Source organism: Tenrec ecaudatus, chromosome 8, assembly GCF_050624435.1.
Source record: "Tenrec ecaudatus isolate mTenEca1 chromosome 8, mTenEca1.hap1, whole genome shotgun sequence".
Lineage (NCBI taxonomy): Eukaryota > Metazoa > Chordata > Mammalia > Afrosoricida > Tenrecidae > Tenrec > Tenrec ecaudatus.
The window spans coordinates 21,208,133-21,233,753 of NC_134537.1; the positions used below are offsets into that span (position 1 = coordinate 21,208,133).

A 25,621-nucleotide genomic window follows, 5' to 3' on the forward strand; every position below is an offset into this window, starting at 1 on the left:
TTACATTCAACCTGCTACTTAGATTCCTGTGTATGTTTACAATTATTGTTTTGTCATTTAAATAGTTTATTTACTCTTAAAGGAATATTGTTTGGGTGTTTCATTAAAAAATATAGAACTAAAGGTTTGTGATAATAATTTATGTCACCAAGAATTCCAAACCTAAGTACAGTTTAGATGTAAAAGCAAGATCTATAAAGAATAAGTATCAAAAAATAAGAATAAGTATCAATGTTCCACAATTTTACAATTCAGATCGATGATACTGAACTGTGATTTTAGTGTTAAATATTGTTTTTATTTTAATACTTTTAGATAAATGTAAGAAGTTAAGACATTGAAACCAATAGACTAAAAATAGATTATAACCCTTCATACTTTTAATGTCAATTAAATTTTGTAATAAAATACCATGTCATTTTAAATCATTAAAATAATAGGAATTTTCTAATATTCTTGTCCCTATATGTATAAAAACACAAATATCTTTTAATAAAAATATACATATTTATTTTTACAGGTTGTGACATATTTTCTTTCAAATGTCACTTGCTATATGAGTTTTCATGTATACTGTTATAATTGAACTACTGGTTAATGGCTTTATTAGTCCTGTACAATTTTAGAACTTTGTGCAATTCACATGAGAGTAGTGGTCAAGTCTTGAAAGAAGTGCGTTAGTTATGTAAGAATTCTGATAAACTCACTCAAACTTTTGAAATAAATAAGAGAACTACATGATGAATATGCATCCCTTAAGTATCCATTCTTTCAGAGTTTGGTCATGATAACTCTGAAAATACACAGAATAACTTCCTATGAGCTCCTAGTCATAATGATGACAGCTTCCAACTCTCTGGCTTGACCTAATGTCAACCGGTATTTTCTTGACAGGTCTTCTAAGGCATAAGATGTGAACCTTTTCACGGATAAATGAAAAGAGCTCACTATGGATAGCTTGGGTAATGCTAACACTACAACATGGAGGAACATGTCATGAAACACGTATGTAAAAAGTTGGTAACGGAAACCCTAACAGTATAACCTGAATAATGTACTTTCAACCAAGGACATTATTACTCTTTAAACAATCCTTTGCTAGACGCAAAAAATTAACTCCATATCAAGATCCAAAGGATGGGGACAGACAGTTTGTGAAACAAGGCCGAGTCTTTGTTGGAGATGGGAAATAAGTCCCTTCACAAGAAGACCTGGGACAGGTTGTTTAAGCTGCTGCGCGCTATAGACAAAAAGGTGTGGGGCATATTCTTGCTAAAAAAGCACCCAGGAGGTGGCTAAAATGAAATTTGAAAGGTTCCCTATTACAGAGCTATGTTCTCTAAAATTATTTCATTTTCACAAAGAATACTATAAGGTTTAAAAGATACAATCAAATGTTGGCACATAGATTTTCATTCCATCTTCAAATTGGATTTGTTTATAGTGTTGCAGCACACTGTTTAATAGAAATAGGGAGAAAACCTCATAAGCTTGACATTTCTAGTAGCCACCTTAAAAAAATTAAAATGAGTGAAATTAATTTTAATAATTGAATGAAAGCTCATAGATCTGAATATTGTCTCAATGTATAATTGATATAAATTATTAATAAAGTCATTCACTGTGGGGCGGGGAGATACTAAGTCTTACTTCAATTTAGAGTAGCTGTAGCATGCTCAATAGCCACATATGGCTAGTGGCTACTGCATTGGAAGGCCCAGGTCTTGAGGAACTCTTTTCCCCCTCAAGGACTTGAAAATCTACATATTGATTCTTTCTTAAACCTTTGATCAGTGTGCACCTGTTTAGTTACTACTTGGTTTTTGTGTTCGTTGAGGGCTGTGTCAACCTGGGCTTACACCTGCCATATTGTTATCATCGAACTAATCACACTGACCAAGCAGATCCACTTGGGCTCAGCAATATCTGAGTTTTCTCATTGGCCAACTCTTCTGCTTGGCTTCAAGGTAGGAAGGAAGGACTGCTTCACTGGGTTGTGCCTAAATCCCTGCAATGAGTGTGATCACATAATTCCCAAACTGCCTCCATCTAGAACTATCTGCATTTACAATCTGTCGAATGAACTGGACATGCTAAGGGCTCAGTGTTTCAGCAATTAACTCTGCATGCGATCTACACAACTGTCCCAATGACGTTACTGAGCGAACAGTCATTGGCTTCGGGCACATCGGGAACCCGTGGCAGGATCAGCTGGCACTGACAAACCACTGATGAAGATGAGTCGGTGAGTTCTGCAGCATGTAGCACTATGTCATAAGTGGCTTTACAGGAGACACTGGGACAAACATGTTTCAAGACACTAACACGTTCACACGGATAACGAGTAAGAATGTGGTATGGGTACACAGACCGGATGCTGTGGGTCACCGTGGCAAGTACTCACTTTTTCAGGTCATGCGGCTTCTTTTTTGGCTGTGTACGCCACTGGTGCATAGCGGGGAAGAAGCCACTTGTGTACAGTGGAAAAAGTATATAACTAGGAAAACTTCATTTTACTGAGAAATAACTGTATCACAGCTGTCACTGAATCAATTTCATAAAATTATCAACGAAAGAGGTGCATTAAAACTTTTATGAATCAGAACCCTCTGCTGGCTGATTCATAAACTGGCCAGGATACAACAAGAATAGAAGGCATCAAAGAAAGCATTATCTAATCTTCATGCAGTAAAATTGAAACCAGTCAGTACCTCAAAGACAGTCAATGCAACATCAGCAGAGATTAAAGAAGGAACTTGGTGCACACAAGTGTTCTGAATATGAGCAAATGATAATCAGCACAATTTATTTTCTAAATTACAAAGTCAAAAGTAGAACATTGAATGGGATTTTAAAGCTGGGCTTACTGGTGATTTTGAAGATTTAAAAAGGATTTCTGGAAAGCACATAGCAATGCATGGCTTTGGGAAAAAAAGAATTTGGGGAGTTGGCACTTCTCCTAAATGGCGACGTCCTGTGACCATCTGTCGCAGCAAAGCTGTGCCAATGTCCATGTAGATAGGTCGTTTCTCCTGATTTCTAGAACTTTGTCTTTGCCAGAGAACTCCAAACAGGCCTCACCTCTTGGGCGGTGCGCCCTTGAGGAACTTAGGGCTGAATACTTTGGACAAGGGATCCCAGAAAGATCTGTCTGTGACAGACAAGTGATCCCTAGTAGAACACTATAGTTTCCTACACAAACGAAGTAAAGCATGGAGAACTTGGTAACTGTCAGGTAAACTGAATATAACTTATTACTGTATGTCATTAAGGAACCCTGGTGGCGTTGTGGGCTACCCACTGGGCTGCTCACCACAAGGTCAGCAGTTCCAAACCACCAGCTGCTCCTCAGGAGAAAGACGAGGCTTTCTGCCCCTGGGAAGATTTACGGTCTCAGAAAAGCACAGGGGCAGTTCCACTAGGTCTGATATGGTTGTTGAAGTCAGAATTGACTCGGTAGCAGTGAGTTATATGTCCCTGGAAAGAAGCAATGCGTTTTTTTTACGGGTGAAAAAACTAACAACGTCAAATTTAGCCCAAAGTCCTGTGAGTTTTTAATATTTTTTATGACTCAATTTTGATGTGCTATGTTGTTGTACTTTTCATTACTTACAACACAGTGTTTAGAATAAAATAAAGTGGCACATGTTAGCGGCAGCTGGAGATATGCTTGGGTGATAGTCTAAAAATAAGTTGCCATAATTTAACTCGTGATATAAATGCCTTCATGAGGACTGTAAATGGACATGTTTTCTAATTCGAGGCATATTCATATCATCGGAATGAATCGCTGCAGTTACCATTGCATCGGGGAAACACATGAAATGTTTAAAATAACAATCTAATCTAAATGATAAGATAAATGCAAGTAAAAATAATTTTCATCTAAGGATTTAAGACTGAGAGTTCTACAGAGTGGTGAAGAGTACATTATACATATTTATGTGGATTTTACAGGGTGTTTCCAAAGTTCCTGAAGACAGAAGGCATTCGCCGTCTCAATGTGTCTTTGCATACCAATGAAAACTTTTCTCCTGTGCTATAATAAATGCTGACAACGGCTCTCGTGTGCTTATAATAGAAACACTATTTTTGTTGTCAAGGTGACCAAGAGGTCACAAATGCCATTTTCTGCATGAGGACTCATGGCCTTCTGGCTCATTCCTGTAAATTGCCCATCCACATAAAAATGTATAGACATATATGTAGTATGCATAGTCACAACATAGATATATTTAACATCGAAGAAAATTTAGATATTCTACTGGTAAACTGACATATGTATACAATATACTTTGTATTTACTCATATGAATTTGAATTTTTGATGGTTATTCAAATGTACCATTAGTTAATTATTATTTCTTTCCCAAAGTTGTAATCAAGACTCCTTTATAAAGAAGCAGCACATTTTACTTGCATGAACATATTTTTTCTCTCTCCTTTTTAAGCTAAAGTTGAATAATGGAAATTGATATTCACAAATAAGTAACTAAATGATGGAATTTTCCTTTTTTTAATCAATTTTGGTTTTACTTTTATATTTGCATAATTGTTTCAGTGAAACTGTCTTTTAAAAAAATTGGTTCAAGAGTTAATGTTTTTTGTTTTCTAGTTAACAGTCATAAGGTCTGATATATTAACATATGTCAGCTTCCTACAGTAACCCTATGGGTCTGCCCACCTGTGATGTCATAGTAAGGAGGGGCTTTTCTTCAGCAGACTCCTCCCTCGGTATCTCCTTCATCACCATGGCAACAGCCTTATCTGCCGCCCTAGAGCCTTTTCCCTATAACAGTGAAATCAACAATGACTTGTGTCAGGAGAAATCTTTTAACTTATTATCTATTACAAGATACTCTAATGCTTAAAGCGCAATCCAACATGAATGAAGAGGTAGGCTGCTGGAAGTGAATCTTGAGGCTTTTAGCTGAGGAGAAAACACACACAGTCTGAAAAAAGATTATTTGTGAACTTCAGTTAGCTAGTTTTTCACGTTTACAGCTGACATATTGTATTTAATTTTAACATAGTATTTTATATGTATCATATATTGGAAAGCAATTTTCAGGACATGAACCAAATGTTTGTAGTATCTGTTTAAAACTCTAGATCGCCTATTAAATTCATTTATAAACTGTATCATCCTTAAATAATGGGAATGACAGTGGGAAATCCGGGGCTGAGAGATATTTGGGGTTATGATCAGGGTCTGCATCCCCCAACGGGCTTCTGCTGAGGGACCTCTGGAGTTTTTCTCATTTTTGAGAGGCCGGGGTACAAAAAAAGTCAACACAGGGTCAAGCACTAAGAAGTGTCAGGTGGTCTGATATCACAGGACTCACCCAATTGCTATTTTGGAGATACAGTAGTATAATCTTGGTGAAGAAGAAGAAAAAGTTACAATTTTTGTTATTTTTTGAGCCCCTCCCAATCCAATTTTAATTGTATCACAGAAATGTGTTTTTTTGGGAGAATCTCATAATCAGGTGTAATTATTGGAGAATTAATAATCAAGAAGTAAAATAAATATTACTCCCACATCGCTTGTCTTACACCACAGAATTATGGACTAGAGAGGGATGGGATGGTTTTCTATCTCTGGAATTTACCAGAATATTGTTTGTGAGAGTATGTAAGGCATAATGGAAACAAAACAACTCAAAACAAATAAGACCTTCCACGTCCAATGAGAAGCAGCTCATACTATGTAAAAATTAAATAACCTTGAAATCATTTCCAGACAAAAAGAACTCCCGCTTTCTCAGGTCTCTGGGCAGAGATTCTCTAGAGAAAATAATTTTATTCAAAGAACACACATGAATATTTGTGTTGTAAATCGACTTTAAAAGCAAATGCCATATACAGAAATATCATAGACAAAAATACCCCAAATGGACTTATGTGGTCCAGAGTCTGAAAAGGGAATTGGGAACTAGGCTCATGATCAATTCCAGAGGTAAATAAATCTTGGTAGTTCCTATGCAATAAAAAAAAAAAAAAAGAATTACATCATTGTCCTGGGCTGGCACAGGGCTTTAAATATTCAGAAGGTTTACACTCGGAAGGAAAACATTGTCCATTTTCTCAGGTGTTGCCTTTCTAAAATCTAATCAGTGACGGCTTTTATTTATGAGAGCAAAGTTTTCCATCTAGTTACTAGGTGTTCGAATGTGTGAAAATCTTTACTGGACTGACAGTTTGTGGCTTTGATGTAAGAACTAGCATTACTGAATGACACTGTAGTTAGTTCCGGGATGAAATATCAAACACGAGAGATTTTTTTCCCATATACATAATAAGCATTTTCATATGTGTTCCGAAAGGGTTAAATGGACACAACCTGTGGATCTGGCTGACTTCTGAAAGAGCACAGGGAAGCTTAATGAGTCACTGCCTAACAAACTGGGGTGGATGATGATCCCAGGTTTCTTCCTTAATGAAGCAGTGTGAACTTCCTAAAATAGAGATGCTTACAATAATTCTGCATTTAGGGAACAGATTTATTACAGTATTTTTGCACTATTTAACTTTTTTTTCAAAATGCAAAAATTATTTAGAGACATATTCCATACGATAAGCTCAGTCCACCTTTACAAGTTACACTCATTTACAGACTAACTATATTGGATAACGCTTTCGCAGCTGCTTGTTTTTCAAAAGAGCAAAATCATCCGTGAGGAATTTTTTCCATGCTCCAAGAAGTTCTAACGATATAGCAATAAACAAAGTGGCATGCTTATATTTAAATTCCTAATATATTTAAAAGAACGCATCTAATGTTACAAGGTATAATTTTAAAAAAATAAAACAATCATTCAAACTCTGATCTTGGGCTACGAAACACTAATATCAATTGATAAGCATCTCAAAGCCTGCAGGCCAATTTTTCAATATGTCATTGATGTGAAATGCTACCAATCCATAAGCTACACATAGAGAGGGTTTAGAGGTGCAACTAGAAGAGCTAGAAATTAGCAACGGACATGCCATTTCACTAAAACAAAAACAGAAACGAAACAAAAAATTAGTCCTTTCATGCTGAACTCTAGAACAAAGCAGTGGTCAGCTAGAAAGAGTGTAGAATAAAGACATGCGGTGCTTTTTATTTCTTGCAGAAAAACCCACCAAAGCCAGGGTCAGGTCACTTTTTTGGAGACAGTGCCACTTTTTCTTCAAGGTTACACCTACTACCTGAAAAGAGTCATGATACCCATGTTAGTGCCTGCTAGCAACTTTTAATTAAAATTTTATATATATATAGCTTTTGGCTTTTAAGATAATACCTCGAGACCCTCCCTGTATTACAAGTGTGGTACAAGGCAGGGGCAGAATGGGAAGGTCTGTCACAGTGCATCTCCGTGGCTCCAGATAGATTGCCTCAAACCACTGCCAAACCAAGTGACTTCTCTCATAGATCACCGCAAGATGTCCCCCCAGATTGTACTGCCACCTCCACCTGGTATCTGAAAATCAAGCTGTGTTATTTTTGACTTGTCCATTTATCTTGTGGGACAATGCTTCCAGAATTCAGAACCTGGCTGGTCATTGAACTGGCAATTCATGAAATGGTCCAAGGTTTTGCTCATCAGCAGCTTTGCAGGGCTGATGGTAATATAGCCATGTGCGCTTCTTTCTTTCTTCCCCCTCTCTGTCTCATTCTTTTGCAGTGGTTTCAAACATCGTAAGAAATACATATGCATAATTATTTAGCCTTCAAACTCAATTTTCTGGCTATAACCAGACCCAAGGGTCAATGTTGATGAATTATTTAAAACAACATGTGGACAGTGACAATAAAACAGACACTTGATAGCCACACATGCACATCAATAATTTAGGACCACATTCAGCTTGTACGGATCGATGTCATGCTTCACAACCCTAGCGGGGAAACTTTAGAATTCGATGGCACATCGTGACGCCCTTTCAGCAATTCTTTCAGTCTAGTTGGTTTCAAATATTTTAAAATCATCGGCCCCCTCCCACTTAGATGTTTAAGGTCACCTGCAGGCACAGTGGTTCACACACTGGCCGCTACCCGAAAAGTCAGCAGTTGAAACCCATCAACTGCTTGCTGGGAGAAAGCAAAGGCAGCCGGCCTCCGTAAAGATCCCAGCCTCTCGCAAAGCTCCTGTTTCTCCTCTGTCCTACAGGATTGCTCTAAGGAGTCGCAATCTGCTCAGAACAGGTTTTGGGTTGGTTGTTGATATTTTTTTGAGCATATTGAGTTTTTCTTGGTGTACTGCTGTGGACATTCTTTGCTCTTTGTCTTTGTCTCTTTAGTAAGTTTTTTTCCCCCCTCACAAATAAAACATATGCATTTTTCTTGGGACTGACATTTTTATTAACTTATGATAAGATTAGGTGTAAATGATTAAATATGTACCATTAACATTTGTAATGGAAACTCAATCTTTGAAAAAAATCTTTTTTTAATATCGACTATAAACAAGAGAATTCCAAATAATGAAAATCACAGACTCCTCTCTGGCTAGATAGAATAGAGCTACCCTTCGGAGGTGGGGAGGTTGGTTCCTGGCCTAAAAGGGAGTCATGCTGCTTCACAGGGTGAGGAACTAAACTATTTATGTACCACATGTTTTGTGTATTTTCACTTGGATTGTATGATAGCTCGGTGGGGTAGGCTTTCTTATCTTCCCGGCATAGTTAGGGATTCTCAGTTGCAGGGAAGGTATGATCTGATCAAGGCCTGAAAGCTACTATGTGGCTGAGTCAGGGCAGGAGCTCTGAAATCTCTCCTCCTCCTCCTCCTCCCCCTCCTCCTTCTACTTCCCCCATCCTCCTCCTCCTGCCCCTCTCCTCCTTCTCCCCCTCTTCCTCCTCCTCCAACACACAGTATTCAGCCACCTGGCTTAGTGAGGTAGGGGGACTCCCTTATTCCCGCCTTACTGGCCGCTGTAAAGTGGGTTGCTTATGGGATCCCTTCAAAGTATAAGTGCAAAGACTAGCTCTAGGCACACCGAATATTTTAAAGCAAGATTTTCTTTATCCCGTCTGAAAGGGTCAGCAAGAACCATCCACGTAATGTCACTCAGGAGCACATTTTAAACCAAATATTTTTGTTTCTTTTGTCCATGGAAACCTATTCTAAGTGTTTCATAGTCAAATGTCTTTCTATTCTGTAGATTTTAGTAACTATATAAGGCTCACTGTTGTTTTTGTTGTGGTTAGTTACTGTTGAGTTGGCTTTGATTCATGACAACTCTATAAGGCTGGCCCCCTCACATCCTAGTGGTTATTATGCATGTGGAGGCTAAAGTAGAGGTCAGCAGCTCGAATCCAGCAGCCACTCCCAGGGAGAAAGAGGAGGTCTTCTACCCTGGTAAAGAGTTACAGTCCCGGAAAACCACATGGGAAATTCTACCCTGTGTTATAGGGCCTCTGTGGGTCAGAATTGATTCCCTAGAAGTGAGTTTGGAGTTTGGTATCAACCTAGTTTAAACCCACCCAGAAGTTCTGGGGGAGAAAGACCTAGTTATTTGAACTCCCCAAGAATACAACCTAGAAAACTCTACAGCAGCACTTCTCTCTGTCACACTGGGTTGCTGTGAGTTGAAATCAAGGTGATTGACAACCACAACATCAACATTATTGTTATTTTTTTTACAAGCTAACGCAATGCTATCTTAATTAGAATTTTCTTCAGATTTATTTTGGGTGCATGAGAAACTTCAAGTTTGTATTTCCACGGCTATCACACTTTTGCCAGCAATTAAAGCCAAATCCCAAACAAAAGCTTTTTATTGTGAATTGAATGAAGGAGCTCTGGTGGTGTAGTGGTTATATATTCCACGCTCATCTGCAAGGTCAGCAGTTCGAAACTACCTGCAACTCCACAGGAGAAAGATGGGGTTTTCTACTCTCGTAATGAGTTACAGTCTAAGAAACTCACAGGGGCGTTTCTACACTGTCCTATGGGGTCGTTATGCATCAGCGTCGATTTGATGCCAGTGAGTTACAGAGAAAATGTTCTCCACTCAACAATTCATACAGTTTGTTTGATGTCGTCGACTGCAACACACAGCACTTAATATCACTGATCCCATTTTATCCGTGTTTCCTCCGTCTTCTTCTCCATTCCTACCCCTTCCTGCCTTCTGAATTTTGCTCTTGGGCAAATGCTGCCCAACTGATTTCAAATGATTGATCACTCTAAAGGGTAAATACCTTCCTCATGTTATTGTTCACCCGAGGGACTGATCATTTGGCAGAAAATTGAGCCATGGGGGTGGGTTTAGTTCCGGTCCTGAAGGATGACGAAGGCCCATACCCCTGAGAGTTACCTTGTTTCTCACCATCCAGGAAGCCTGGGATTCTTTACTGCCAGCAGTTTCCTGGCTGCAGATTTTGTACTGCTGCCACGGAGATTGTAATTTAAAATTTATTTCATTATTTGTAATCTACAGTGCAATCTATAATTATTTATAATCAATGATTTAGGGTTTTTTTGTCATGAGATATATTAAACAGAAGGAGTAAAGGTACATTAAATCAGGGGAAAAGTATAGACTATTACTAGTTATCTCTGCTAACTCAACATTATCTAATATGAGGAAAAAATAACCTTCCTCTTATTCCAATTATAAAAATTAACACATTATAGAAATGTTGAAAAAGAAGTAAAGTAAAAATAATTGAAAATATGTATATGCACCCTCCCCAAAGGTCATATAAGAAGGGGCTTCAATAAATTTTGTGGGAGAATCGATTGGAAAATACTTTCCCACAAACGTTTTCAAGCCCTCTCATATTTGATTTTTACAATATTCGAGATGAAAGGCCGTTTCTTAGGAATGAATGTCTTAAGAACAGACATCCTACTACCAAGCTTGCATGTGTGAATATACTGGCTGTACTTCTTCCTATGTGAAGCAGTTTAAAAAGGTTTGTGGAAAAATGGTATTAAAAATAATGAAAAATTTCCTGAAGTTTTTGAAGCCCCCTGGTACGCAGCTATACATACATGTAAACCTGTTATGATGCCGGTACCATTGTTTGAAATGGCACTCAGATTTGTTTATGGTAAATATCTATCTATCTATCTATCTATCTATCTATCTATCTATCTATCTATCTATCTTTCTTCTTCATCATCATCATCATCATCATCATCATCATCATCATCATCATCATCATCATCATCATCATCTATCAAACAAATCCTGGACCCTGATCTTCAGGAAACAGGTCACGAACAGCTAGCTGCTAAAGGCTGGTCTCTGCCTTCATGTGCAGGACAGGATCACCTTCTTTCACTGAGGCAGGTAAGTGGCCCAATACGTGTCTGCTCTGCTCAGACTCACGTGACAGAGAAAGAGCAGCGCCCTGTTTTGAGTGCCCGCTGAACGCCGCTGGCCTCTGGCTACCCTGGGGCGCCCTTTCTCAGTTCAGGGCACCCCTGAAGATGTCTTGCAATGCAGATGAGGGTTCCATCTGTGTGATTCTGGTTCACTCAGAGTCCCATTTAGCCAGCCCCTCAACAGAACATTTTGTTAGTTTGAGATTAGCACAAATAAGACTAGATCCAGTCATCTCGCCAATTTTGTCGCTACACGTCTCAGAGGAAGCTGCAGTTGTTTTAGAAGCGCCGAGCTCCTTCTTCTTCTTTTCGTAACTAGCGATTCACACGTGCAATTCCTATCTCACAGTCGTCACCATTGTGTCTGCAATCAGCTGAAGAGAACGTGGATTCCGATTCCTTAAGAATGGCCACTGAGGCGCAGCAAATAAATGGTGGCCTATTTTAAAAGATAAGAGGGCAATTAAAAGGGGGGGACTTCTAATGAACTCTCCATATTTCCCCTCTTACTATACTTTCTTTTTTCTGCAGCAGTTTGTTTAAAAAAATAATTTTATTGGGGGCTCATACAACTTTTATCACAGTCCATACATCCATCCATTGTGCCAAGCACATTTCTACATATGTTGCCATCATCATTCTCAAAACATTTGCTTTCTACTTGAGTCCTTGATATCAGCTCCTCATTTTTCCCCTCTCTCCAGCACCCCTCTCCCTCATGAACCCTTGATAATTTATAAATAAGTATTTTGTCATATCTTGCCCTGTCCGATGTCTCCCTTCACCTACTTTACTGTTTGTTGTCCTTCACCCAGGGAGGAGGCTATATGTAGATTCTTGTAATCGGTTCCCCCTTTTCACCTCACCTTCCCTCCACCCTCCAGGTATCGCCACTCTCACCACTGGTCCTGAAGGGATCATCTCTCCTGGATTCCTGTGTTTCCAGTTCCTATCTGTACCAGTGTGCATCCTCCAGTCTAGCCAGGTTTGTGAGGAAGAATTGGGATCATGACAGGGGGGGGGGCATTTAGGAACTAGTTGTATATTTCATCATTGCTATACTGCACCCTGAACTGGCTTGTCTCCTCCCCGAGACCCTTCTGTAAGGGATGTCCAGTTGCCTACAGATGGACTTTGGGCCCCCACTCCGCACTCACGCTTATTCACAATGATAAGATTTTTTTGTCTTCAGCAGTTTTACCTTTCACTTGACAAAGAACTTTTCTCCAAGACACCAGCTAGCACCTTAACAAAGAAGTTTCCAGCGATTAAGGAGGGACTCTGATTCCGTTCTATTAAATAACTCCCGTGTTGGGTCAGATATTCATTGGTACTTTTTCGCTTTGCCTTTCCAGAATGTGAAGATGTGTGTGTGGAGAGGATGGGGCAGGGAGGAAGTGGGAGAAAATTATGGGTAGTCACCTCGATGATCTTTAGTGCTAAGCCTCGAGTCACGAAAATCAATGGGATCCCTTATGCACCATGTCCACCGGAATTGTTGGCATGGGGGCATCGATTACTTTCCTGGGCCATTCTGCCTTTGCAGATTCCGTGCTCGACAAACAATATTAACAACGGCAGGAATGATGGCATGGGTAGAAAGACAAATGCAATCCAGATTAGGTTTATCACCACTTACTCCGGACGGTGGTGGCTGTTTCTCCTTTTGATTTAGAAAGAGATGAACATGAAAATGCTCTCATGGGTCCACAGTCCTGATGGGTATGTTGGCCCTGGCTGATGTCTCATCCTCAACCCTGTTGCTGTTGAGCTACTCTCCTTTGGGAGGAACAACTCGGTGGCTGCCGGTTCCACGACGACGTCTGGATGTCCACGGTGGCTCTTCCTCCACTAAAGGAATTGTTGGTGGCTGCTGTTCTTGCTTTTGATTTAGTTAAGGGCTCAGCAGTCTCTCCTCACAGCCCTGATGGGTCTTGTCAGGCGTCCAGTCGGTAGCCTTCATTTTGTAGCTCTTAAAACACTCTCTGAAGAGACCCAAGGCAGGAACCATGGTATGTAATTTGCTTGTTATGCACCAAAGCCTGGACATTTAACTCCATCCTGCCTCGGAGTACATTCCTGACCACCCGGGCAGTGCTGAGGGAGCCAAGTCTCTGATGGAAATCCTCAGTCCGCAGTGACCCCGGTCACTGACTGGTTCCCAAGCTTTCTGTCCATTTTCCCCATGGTCCCTTGCAGACGAAGGACTGCCTCCTACCCCAACAGGGCCATTAAAGTCCTCCCAGGGACTTGTTCTGATACTTTGTTTTGTGACATGTCCTTCGGTTGTGTTCCATCAAGACAACTGCTTTCTAAGAACAAAGATTGGGCTTGTTTCTTTGGAATCATTTTATATTATGCATTATTCTCTGTGGGCACAGAGTGGGCAATAAAGTAACTACATATCTATATGAGGGAGCCTCAAATATTCATAGGAAAATTGAATGAAAAAATATTGGAAGTTTTCCACACATGTTTTGAAGACTTTGCGTATCTCTGTTATATTGGATAACTTTTCTCAATTATTTAAGGTAATGAAATTACATACTATGATCAACTTTGAGGGAAGGCTATTGTGAACTGGACAAAAAGTCTTAATTAAGAAACCTCTTTTAAATGAAATGGTATTATTTTCAAGTACCTAAATACAAATTCACTAAGTTAATAAAGTGTTGATAAACAAAGATGGTTATAATTTGCTCCAAAGAACAGATTGGATATATTTTCAATTAATGAGATTCATTTGTCCACAATTTTCAGTTTGTTTGTTCTTTTGAGAGGTTAAACATTGTCCCCGCTCCATTCTCATGTGAGGCTCATTTGCCCTGTTTACTTAGCAAGCCTTCTTTCCACCAAACACCATGCTGATACCACTCAGTCCTCGTTTATTGTGACTAGTACTGACTTACGGAAGTTTTCTTAAAGGTCTACTCTGAGTGATGTAACTACATGACTGAGAACTATTGATCTTAGGACCTGGCAACATTTCTATCTTTATACGTTGGTTGCTAGGAGCCACACCCATCTTCACAGCAATGAACAATTATTTATTTTAGTTATGGGCTCTGCTATTGGGCACCTGTAAGAGATGTTTGCTACCTGGAGTGGTCTGGCTTAATAAATGAAGGTCTTTTCTTCTGATGACATTTGGCCTTATATTGAAAATCACATAAATAATACACATTTGATAAGTAAACAATAAGTAAATGAAGTACATGTAGATGGTGATCTTAAGTTTCAGCATTTTTGTTTGATTTGACAAATCCCACATTTGTTGTTATTTATGTTTTGACAGATCTTTGGCGAATGTGTGAACTATTTAATAAAAAAATGTTTTCCTAATGAAAGGAGTATTCTTTTCAAATTCCTTAGATGTATTTCAGGTGATTTGTACAGCAGGGATTGCTTTATATTGTTCCTTTCTGTTTGAGCTGGTAAAAAAACACACATGTATTTTGGGCACCTTCTTTTTAACCCCCCCCCCCACTACATTAAAGCACTCTAGACTGCTGGTCACCTATTCAGACTCATCATTCAAGAGGACACAAGCCACACCAACAGTGGTAGTTAGTTGCATACAATCCAGGGCATTTGGGGCCTGGGGAGAGAGGTCAGGCATGCCCTCATTCTGGTTCTAAATAGAGAAAGGGAGCCTCAGGCATGGTTTCTTGGTTCAAGCATGTCTCCATGATATTGCAGGTTAATGTTCCAGTCTGTTGCAACAATGCAAGCATCACAATGCCCCTAGTTGCACAAGGATTTGGGGTTGCCTAGTGCATATCAAAGTGGTGTGTACATTAAAATACAGTCTATTAATTGGTGATGGGTAGCTAACCACAAGGTCAAACCCACTAGGCTCCATAGGAGCAAGATGAGGCTGTTTACGCCCATAAAGATTTACAGTCTTGACAACCCTATAGCAGGTAGCTATGAGTTGGAATTTGATTAAAGTAGGATCATAGTCTAAAAAATGTACAATAGAATTATGAAAAAGCTTGAAATTTTGTGGGACTTAACAAAATATGACTCAGGGACATGATGTGAGCACATGCTCTTGGAAAAATGGTCGTCCAAAGCCTTCCATTTATTAAAAACTGTATCATGTGCAAAGCACAATAAAGCAAAGGGCACTAACACGAGCTATGCCTGTACATGATCAGTAGCCATGCTGGTAGAGTGCATAAGGTCTCAAAACACGGAAGGTTGATGTTTAGGAAACTGGGGAAGAATCATTTATAGCAATTTGTTTCCTTTATCATGTCTTGTCCCTTCCATATCTTTTATGGGTAATTTGTTCTGAAAGAATTATAATGGTAGAAATATTGATTGGCAAATATGCACAGTCAAGACTATGAGAAAGTTCTTTTAGATTAAGCTGACAACTTTGGGGACTCTCACTTTCAGTATTTAGATAGATGCATGTTGCAACTACTTGTCCCTTGAAACAAAATACGCATTCCAAAATAGTAATAATAACAACAAGATGCAGGCAATAATTTCATCTTCATGCCAAGTTACAGACATTTATATGTTGAAAGTCATTATCTTGGAGCAAAGAGACTGAATTTCCGTCACTTTTTAAATAGATGCAATCAATGGTCACATATGTTAAATATGCTTTTGCTGTTACACAATTTTAAAATCTGAGATAAAACATTTCTCCCGATATCATTTTCAGAGTATTCATTTTCATTCTGAAGGAAGCCTATTAAGTAGTGAATTGGAATTCTTCCCCTTCATGCATGCTTCAGGTCAATCCCATTACTATGTTATTCATAAGATTTGTGGCCTTAGAACTTGACTCAATAGCCTTCTTTTTGGCTTTTTTCATTTTTATGTCAGATGCAAGTTTTGTTTTTTTTTAAATCCAGCTTGTTCCCCTGTCACCAAATGCTCCACTTTTGTTGATATAATTTCAAGTAAGTAAATGACAGAAACTAGGCCATATTCACAGTCTCCTAGTCAAAAAAAGTTCACAATGAAGATACCTCATCTGCCTGACTTCCTGAGCCATTTCTAAAATAGGATCTGAGGCTTTGAGAATTCCTATTTGGATCTATTCTGGCTCCAAACGAATTCTTGAATCTCGGCTTGACTTGGCAGTCCTCAGGAAGCCATTGGCAGTGTGTGGATTGGCTTCTCCTTACTGCCTCCAGCTTCTTTGAAAGGTGAAGAATAGTCTCTCTCACCTTGCCTATACGAGCAGGAAAGTGCAAAAAGATAGAGGCTGGGAGCCATGGTCTGCTGCACCTGTGACCAGCCTCAGGGGTCACTAGTGAATGAGCTGCTGCAGCCTCTGCCCTCAGTAGACAGTCAGGACTAGGTTGGCATCTACATCTGAACCAGAACCCCAAACAGGGGTTTGAATGCCAGCTTTGCATTTTCTAAATATCTATGACTGTGTTTCACTTTGCGCAAATAGTGTGGGAGTACTATCGGCTTCATAAATGTGTGAAGATTGAATGAGACAGTATGTACGAAAACACTTTCTACCATGTCTAGCGCATAGTAGGTATACAATATATGTGAAAAGCCAAATGCTATTAGGTGCTGTTGAAAGCATAGAGTTGAGTCCACATAGTCACTCTGCCTGGGTCAGAGTAGAACTAAAATCTACTTTAATCTAAAGGGTTTTCAGTGGCTAATTATTTCTCAGGTAGATCTCCAGGTCTTCTGAAGTGCTTCTGAATGGTTAGCAACCGAGCTCATGGACACTCTGGCTCATGGACACTCTGTCCTTATGAAGTTGGTGGCAAAAACCATAACATACCTACTCCATCTGTAACAACTATCTAGCAGTTCATATTTATAACAATAGCAAAAAAAAATCAACGGTGAAACTATTTTGCATCAAACATGAGGTTATCAGAGCCTGTAAAGATTTATAACCTTGAAAACCCAACAGAGGGTCACTGTGAGCTGGGATTGACTTGATGGTAGTGAGTCTGAGGGATCTTTTGTTTTCTGAGCTGTCTGGCAGTAGCAAATGCCAAAGTGCCAGGTGAGAAAAATAAAACGGCTGTGATGGTTAAGGTTCTGTGTCATCTTGACTCAGCCATTGTTCTTTGTGGTTGGTGGGTATGTAACAATGTAACTTGGCAGTTATTGCTGTTAGGTACTGTGAAGTACAGTAGAACACAATGGTACCCAGTCCTGCGCCGTACTCGCCATCATTGCTCCATTGTGTCAACTGGTCCTCATTAAGGGTCTTCTTCATTTTTGCTGATCCTCCACTTTATTAAACCTGGTCCCTTTCCCATGGACCGGTCTCTCCCGATAACATATCCAAAAGGGTGCGAGACAACGTCTTGCTATCCTTACTACAAAGGAGCAGCTGCCTGTACTTTTCCCAAAACAGATGTGTTTATTCTTCTGGCAACACGTGGTTCTTTCAACATTCTTTGCCAGAATTCACCAACATCACAATTCTGAGGCATCAATTCTTTGGTCGCCCATCTCATTGTCCAGTTTTTGCACGCACTGGAGGCAATTTAAAATACCATGGCTTGGGTAAGGTGAGTCTCAGCTCTCAAAGTGACATCATTTTTTAAAAACACATCCGGGAGTTCTTATGCAGCAGATTTTCCCAGTGCAAGATGCAGTTTGATTTCCTAACTGCACAGGCGTTCATTAAGGACTAAGTAAAAGGGAATCCTTAACTTTTTGTTCCTCCCTAGATGTGTCATTTTGCTGCTTATTGATCCAGATGTGAGGGTTCTTGTTTTCTTTATGTGGGGATGTAATCTGCACTGAAGACAGTACTTTCTGATATTCACCAGTAAGTGTGTTAAGTCCTCTTGACTTTTAGCAAGGTTGCGTCATCAGCATATTGCAGATTGTTAATGAGCTTCCCTCTAATCCTGATTGCTCAGCTTTTCAGAGTATTTGACCAGCATGCAGACTAAGTATGGCGAAATGCTAACACACACACACACACACACACACACACACACACACCTTTTCTTATTTTAAGAGTTTCTTGGCAGTTATGGATGATGCAATCTGGCAGCTAGGTATCGATGTAGCTATCCACTGTGTTCACAGAATGCCGATTTTCATATAGTGACTTGGTCTTTGGAACCTAACCATATTGATAAGTGAGGAGTGGATGTAATTTGAGTTACAGTGAGGTAACGATGTAGTTATCATCTATTTTCTCCATTCAGTTTTCAACATAACAATTTGGTCTTTGGAACCTAGCGATGTCAATTAAGTGAGGGGTTATCTTATTGCTATATCATTTTTTTTGAAATTCATCCATGGAATTAGTAGCAATAGTTCCTATATTCTCACTATTAGATAATATTCCATTGTCTGAATTTACCACCACTTATCCATTCTACCATTGAAAAACTTTGGGTTGCTTCCTGTGTGGGGCTATCGTTAATGCTACAAACTTGCGATCTTGACTTGAAATTAGAAGTCACAGGGAACAGAAGAGCAATTAACAAAAGAAACTGAAATGAAACGTTGTGTGAAAAGAGTAAAGGAGACATCCGATATAGGGGAAAAGTTGGTTATTACTGTATATACTCAAGTATAAGCTGACTGAATGTCAGATGAGGCACCTAATTTTACCAGAAAACTGATTAATAATGAGCTTAAAAATTCAGCCTATACACGAGTATATACAGTAATTCATGTAAGTTCCATGTGGGCACAATGAAGTGTTCTGAAATTTCTATTCTTCTCGAGAAGACCCACAGTTTGTTATGATCCACCCAGTGGAATGTCTTGGCATAGTCAATAAAACACAAGTAAGCTTTTTCGTATCTTTGCTTTCCACCAACATCCATCTGACAGGAGCAATGGTATCCCTTTTTCATGTCGTCTTCTGAATCTGGCCTGAACCGATGGCAGCTGCAACCATTGTTGGAAAATCTTCAGTAAAATTTTACTTGTATGTGATATTAATGATATTTTTCTATAACTTGAGAATTCTGTTGGATCGCTTTTCGTTGGAATGCATACAAATTTGGATCAAGTAGCTGTCTTCCAAATGTCCTGGCATAGACAAGTCAGTGCTTCCAGTGCTTCATCAGCTTGTTAAATATTTTATTCCACCAATTCCTGGAGCTTTGTTTTGGATAATGCTTTTTTGTTTCCATCAAAGAAAACTGCTATTGATGGTGATGTGTATTGATATCATGGGAGATATAAATATTGAGTCATTTCTGGCCCATAGCAACCTTTTATAGGGTTTCCCAGCATGTAAATTATTATAGGAGTAGACAGCCTCTTCTTTCTCTTGTGGAGGATCTGGTAGACTTGAACCACATCTTGTGGTTAGCAGCCTAACCCACTGTACGAACAGGTCTTTCTCTATATAAATAGTATGCCTTCTGTTCTATAAGGTCACTATGAGTTGGAATCAACTTGATGGCTGTGGGGTTTTAGATAAAATCAGATTACATCAGATCTTTGAATTTTCATGGAGAAAATTGATAATGAGATTTCCCCCTTAGTTTTTAAAAGCTCGCTCATATAAAAGCCCACTGTCTTCAAGCTGATTCTGAATCATAGCTTCCCTATAAGACAGAATAGGACTGCTCTATAGGATCTCTGTAATTCTTTACAGGACTAGTCAGCTTCTCTTTCTTCCATCGAGTGACGGGTGGGTTTGAACCACTGACCTTTTGGTTAGTGGCCCAGTGATTACACAACAACAGGTCTTCTTCCCTTATAATATATCTTAGCTAATTTAAGTCTCTAAAATGTAGCTAACAAACTGTGACTCGAGGAGAAATGACTTCCTTAAACATTCAAAAGAATTTGGTATTTTAAAGGTATTTTCATAAGAATACTTTTATAAGAAATTCCAAAAATAATTTGAGGTGATATGGCTGAAATCTCAATTTAGTTTGAGAAAGTATAGTTCTTGTTGGTACCAGATGAAACATTTAAAACCAAGCCAAAAGTTGATTATGGAACAGACCATAAATTGCTCTTATATAAGTTCAGGTTGAAGCTGAAGAAAATTAAACAAATTCATGAGAGCCAAAATACAATCTTGAGTCTATCCCACCTGAATTCTGAGAACATCTTTAGAACAGATTTGTTTTGCTACATTGAACACTAATGACAGAAGACCTGAGCTGTGGGTAGACATCAAAACCGTTATTCATGAAGAAAGCCAACGGTCATTAAAAAGACAGGGAATAAAGAAAACATCAAAGTGGATATAAAAAGAGACTCTGAAACTTGGTCTTAATCATAGAGTAGATAAGGAAAGTGAAAGAAATGATGAAGCCAAAAAATATGCTTTGGATAATGTCATGGTAACTGGAGATGTGTCAGGATAAAACTATGCTCTACAGGATTTTCAAAGGCTGATTTTGGGAAAATAGATTACCAGTACCTTTTATCTGAGGTATGTCTCCAAAATCTCATGCCACCAAGTCAATGTTGACCCACAGTTACTTTATAGGACAGGGTAGAACTGCCCCTGTGAGTTCCCGAGACTAGACTTCTTTGTGGGAGAAGAAAGTCTCATCTTTCTCTCTTGGAGCACCGGGTGGTTTCAAACTACTGACCTTGCAGATTGCAGCCCAATGTGTAACCAAGTCTCCTTGAGGTACCTCTGGGAGGACTCAAGTATCTAACCATTTGGTTCTCAGCCTAAAATGTTAAGTAGTGCACCACGTAGGCACTCGGTATGTGCTCATGTGTAAAGAAATCAAATAAACAGAGATATTGGAAAGAAGCATGTATCTCAAGTTGGTTGTTTTTTTCCCATTCTTCTCAGTTCAATCATGGCCAACAAAGCAAAACTGGAATAGTTAGAATTTGTACCATGTGAGTGTACTGGAATGGTACGTTGCATAGCAAACATGTCTCTTGATCAGAAGACTCATAGGTAATAGTGCCATTCAGAGAGGGCAGCCATCTCCCAGCTCAGAGCCTTTCTGCTGTCCCTTTCCTTGAGGACTCCCAAAAAGACTGTGGCACCAGAGCCATTTAACCCTTTCCTAGTCACACTCTGTGGTAGTTTTGTTAGTGGGTCTGGATGAAACCTAATTTTCTCTTCCTTTCTGTCAACCTTGTAAGCTAGCGAATTCTCTGGCTTTAGAGAAAGGGTCAGCTCCAACCTGTATTTATGCACCTATTCTAAACTCCTGTCACCTCATTTCCTTTGATTTCCTCTTCCAGACAAACCTCACCTACCTAAAAAAAATTATTAATTAAAAGCAAGCAAACAAATAAACCAACCCCCAAATGGCAGCCTTCCTATTGCTTTGAATGTGTGTTCTTCTCCATAGTCCTAGCAATAACACAGCCTTCTGGATCTGTTCTGATTTGGTTGCATTGGATACAACCGAACTGCTTTGAAGCTCTTTTTGTTTTTTTTCCACATGTGCTTGCTAATATCTTGGTAGTATATCACAGTTGGGGCATGACTTCTAGCTTGTACCTGCCTGGCTTATTCTAATTTACTTCCAAAGACATCTTACGTCCACACAAGTCTTCAAATGAAATAGCATCCCTGGAATGTCAGAGTGGTTTAAGTAAAGCCAGTGTACTTCTTTCTAATCACCATAAATCTATAGTTCACATTTCTATAGTTATGAAGATTATATGCCAGCTCATCATCCTTTTTTGTCAATTTGTCTGGCTAGAATCACAATCCTGATTAATCCCAAATGGAGGACACTATTATAATTATCACAAGATTATGAAATACACATTTGAAGCTACTATTTAAGTGTTTATTTAAAAGAAAATCAACCCCCTTGACTCACTCTCCACTGGATTTATCGACAGCTTCGAAGAGGCGGAGCCAGGAGAACCACTCAGTGGGTCACTCCCGATGGGGAGGAGTGGAGTGTCATGAAGTCACACTCGAGACGGTGCCAAGCGCAAGTGGCACTCAGAATCTCATCCTTCCTTTCTGGGAGGCTCCCCCTCAACTGACAACAGGAAGCGGAAGGAAACAGTTGCTGAGCTTCTGCGTGCTCTCAAGTATTACTCGAGTCTCCTCCTCTATTAATTCCACAGGAACCTGGTTGTGGAGTGCTTGAGCACTTGCTGCTAACCCAAAGGTGGGTGGTTCAAAGCCACCTGCTGCACAGTGGAAGAAAGGGGTGGCAGCCTGTTTTCATTAGTATTTACAGCCTTGGAACCCCCGTGAGGTAGGTCCATTCTGTCGTACAGGCTGCTATGAACCAGAACCTACCGTATATACTCGTGTATAGGCCGAGTTTTTCAGCACACAAAAAAATGTGCTTAAAAACTGGTGTTCGGCTTATACATGGGTCAGTGGCATGAATGGATGTCATCTGGTCAAGCCCGAGTAACAAAAGGAGGAAATCTCATGAAGCCTGACATAGAGTTAATAGCAAAGTGGGTTCGAGATGCATGGGAAGACATTCCAGAAGACATGGTGCGACGTGCCTTCCAGAAATGTAGTATTAGTAATGCTATGGATGGCAGTGAAGACTGTGCTTTGTATGAAAATGACAGCAGTGATGGTGATGACGGCGATCTCAGTGAGGACAGCGTCTATGATGACCTACGGATGATGATGAGGAATCCAGTTTTGAAGGATTTGAACTCTTTACATTTTAGGTTGGTTGCTGATTGAGCTCAGGGAATAGTACTCTAAAGGTATCATTGTTGATACCTTATTGTTTTTGTTGAACCTATTTTCCACTTACTGTGCTGGTTTACTAATGTTAAATGACTTGTGCTTTTATATAAAATAAATATTTAAATACATTACCCCACTGATGTCTCAATTTTTAGTAATTTTATTATCATTTGTTTTGATTATTGAAACTCACCAATAGCTTCTGCATTTCCCACCCTTGGCTTTTACTCGAGTCAATCAGTTTTTCCGGTTTCCCAGGTAATAATTAGGTACCTCGGCTTATACTTGGGTCGGCTTATATTCGAGTATATATGGTAGTTGTTCGCAGTGGGTTTCATTTTGGTTTTTGGCATCTGTGTGTACTAACTCCAAGTTGCCAAGCAATGACTAAACCCAGTCAATGTGGCAGTTGGTTTTATGTAGTTGTGGTCATGAAGGTTAGTTATGCTATGTGATCAGAACATGGGATGTTAACTTAGAAACTCAGTGCTTGAGACCGAGAAACTACAATAACATGGGCAGAGAACTCCGTTGTCTCTAACCTAAACATGGCACAGGAAGTGCTTTGTTGACTTCACAGGGTTGCCGAGAGGATCAAATAGATAATATACTATCAAATAGATAATATGTGTAAAAGGGAGCATTCAAGCACTCTCATGGTCAGCAAAATCCTTTAAGCAAGGAAAATATTTACTGTATGTATTTGGAAGTCCATGAGATCTGAAAGAGCCATTTATTATTTTGAAATAGTAATTTGATAATGCTACACTAAATGAAACGAAAAAGTTAACGGACTTGTTCTAACAATAGAAATACAAGACAAACCTGGATCTAGCCTAGCACACTAGCAGTTGTAACACTCCATGGTCCCATAAAGTTGCTAATGAACTCACAGACGGTTTCATGCATGCTAAGGTTGACAAACATAAGTATGTACCAGGAAATCGAATCAATTGAAGCTATATAACCACACATACACAAAACAATGACCTTCAACTTTCAAAATATTCAAAAGGAATCTAATGATTGGGCTTTAAGGTTGTTGAAATATTTCCAGCAGTTCCAAATGTATATATTTCTACTAATTACTTCACTGGTTTGTCTGATGAATTCTAAATAGGTACCGCATTTGCATCTTGTTCTCAATTCTAAAAGGTTTGGACAGTTTGGTGGATCATTTAGTTCATGAAAGTGTTGGGTCATTTCCATTTTTTGCTGGGCATTTACTGATTATATTTTATACGGAAAAATATTTACGTAACCTATGTTCCGAGTCACCAAAAGAAGAGTAATTTAATATTATTAACTTTAAGTTTCCTAGGAAGTTTTTCTCAGGCTCCTATCAATGAATTTCCTGCTAGTGCCTATATTTTCTTCTTTCTAATTCACAGTGGATCAAAAGAGATTAAATTAACATTTAAAAGAGATTTAGGCTGCACTCATTCTAACCTATTAAATAATGCATCATGGCCTTTTAGTTCAAAGATAAAATCAACATTATACCGATCTCTTATGAGAGCTTAAAATTGATATTAATTCTAGATGGATGTGACATGTACAGGAGGAAAATCTCTTTGACTCAAACACCTTGGTTCTCTTCAAATCAACATATGCTTAAAAAAGAAAATAAATAAACTTTAAAGGATCCTGGAGAGTAGAACGGGGACTTAAATTTTTCTTTTAAACCCTTCCAAGCAACACGGAATTGAAAAAGCTAAACAAGTTTCCATCCTATCAAAAGTCACAATTTGCAACAGCTTTTCCTCACTCCCCATCCCCACAAACACATACTAGCCACCATTACCGGGTCCATCCCAGTCTCTAAAAAGCTGTTCTGGCACAGTCCATCAGTTTAACTGAGTAACCTGGACTTTCATTTTTTTTTCCACCCAGAAAATTGGCTGTTTAGAAAACAATTTTTTTTTTACTAATACGTAAACTCATTTGAAAGGATTGTCAACCTTCCAAGCATCTCCTGCAGTCAGTAGCTCCTCTGCCTCATTTCTGACAGCTGTGTCTGAGGGAGCATCCTAAATGGCCCTGAGGCCTCTCATATCCCTTTCTTCAGAGAAAGAATTAGGTATATTATACTTAGGTAGTATTAATATCAGCAAGCCAGGAACACATTTTAGAAGTATTTTCACATTAAAAAGTCCCCCCCCCCTTTAGCTAGTCTTTTTTTTTTAAATGTCATTTTATTGGGGGCTCATACAACTCTTATCACAATCCATACATACATCAATTATATAAAGCACATTTGTACATTTATTAGCCTCATTATTTTCAAAACATTTGCTCTCCACATAAGCCCCTGGCATCAGCTCTTCATTTCCCTTTAGCTAGTCTTATGGGATGAGAAATTCTAATGAATGAGAATACTGAAATTTCCCCAGGTGTTCTCATTAATAGAAATCTTGTGATATTTTACCATAGTTAAAAAAGCCTCATATATTCTTTGAATTTTTTACACTTCAACACTGCCCTCCCACCCCAAATGTTATCAACCAGGTCATAGAAAGAGTCATTGCTTGGAGCAGTGGTCCACAGAGGTCCATAGGTCTGTCTGTGCAGGCAGCATCTCCCGGTGGACTTAAACTGCCTACTTTTGGGCTGGTCATCAAGCGTGCACTCATTTGTGCCACCAAAGACTCTCGCTGGGGTTGGCAGGTGTCACCTAGTTGACTCTGACATACAGCCACCACACAGGACAGA

General features: G+C 39.2%; 1 protein-coding gene across 4 annotated transcripts in view; it reads right to left on the reverse strand.

The window, feature by feature from the left end:
- Positions 1-25,621, reverse strand: part of PEX5L (peroxisomal biogenesis factor 5 like) — a 213,064-nt gene that overhangs the window by 116,105 nt on the left and 71,338 nt on the right. For 2 of the 4 annotated variants that reach the window (XM_075555605.1, XM_075555603.1), the window contains exon 3: positions 4,684-4,788. The exons of the other annotated variants lie outside the window; for them this stretch is intronic. In XM_075555605.1, coding sequence (XP_075411720.1) covers positions 4,684-4,788 — 105 coding nt within the window. The remainder of the gene's footprint in view (positions 1-4,683; positions 4,789-25,621) is intronic. 4 annotated transcript variants of the gene reach the window in all.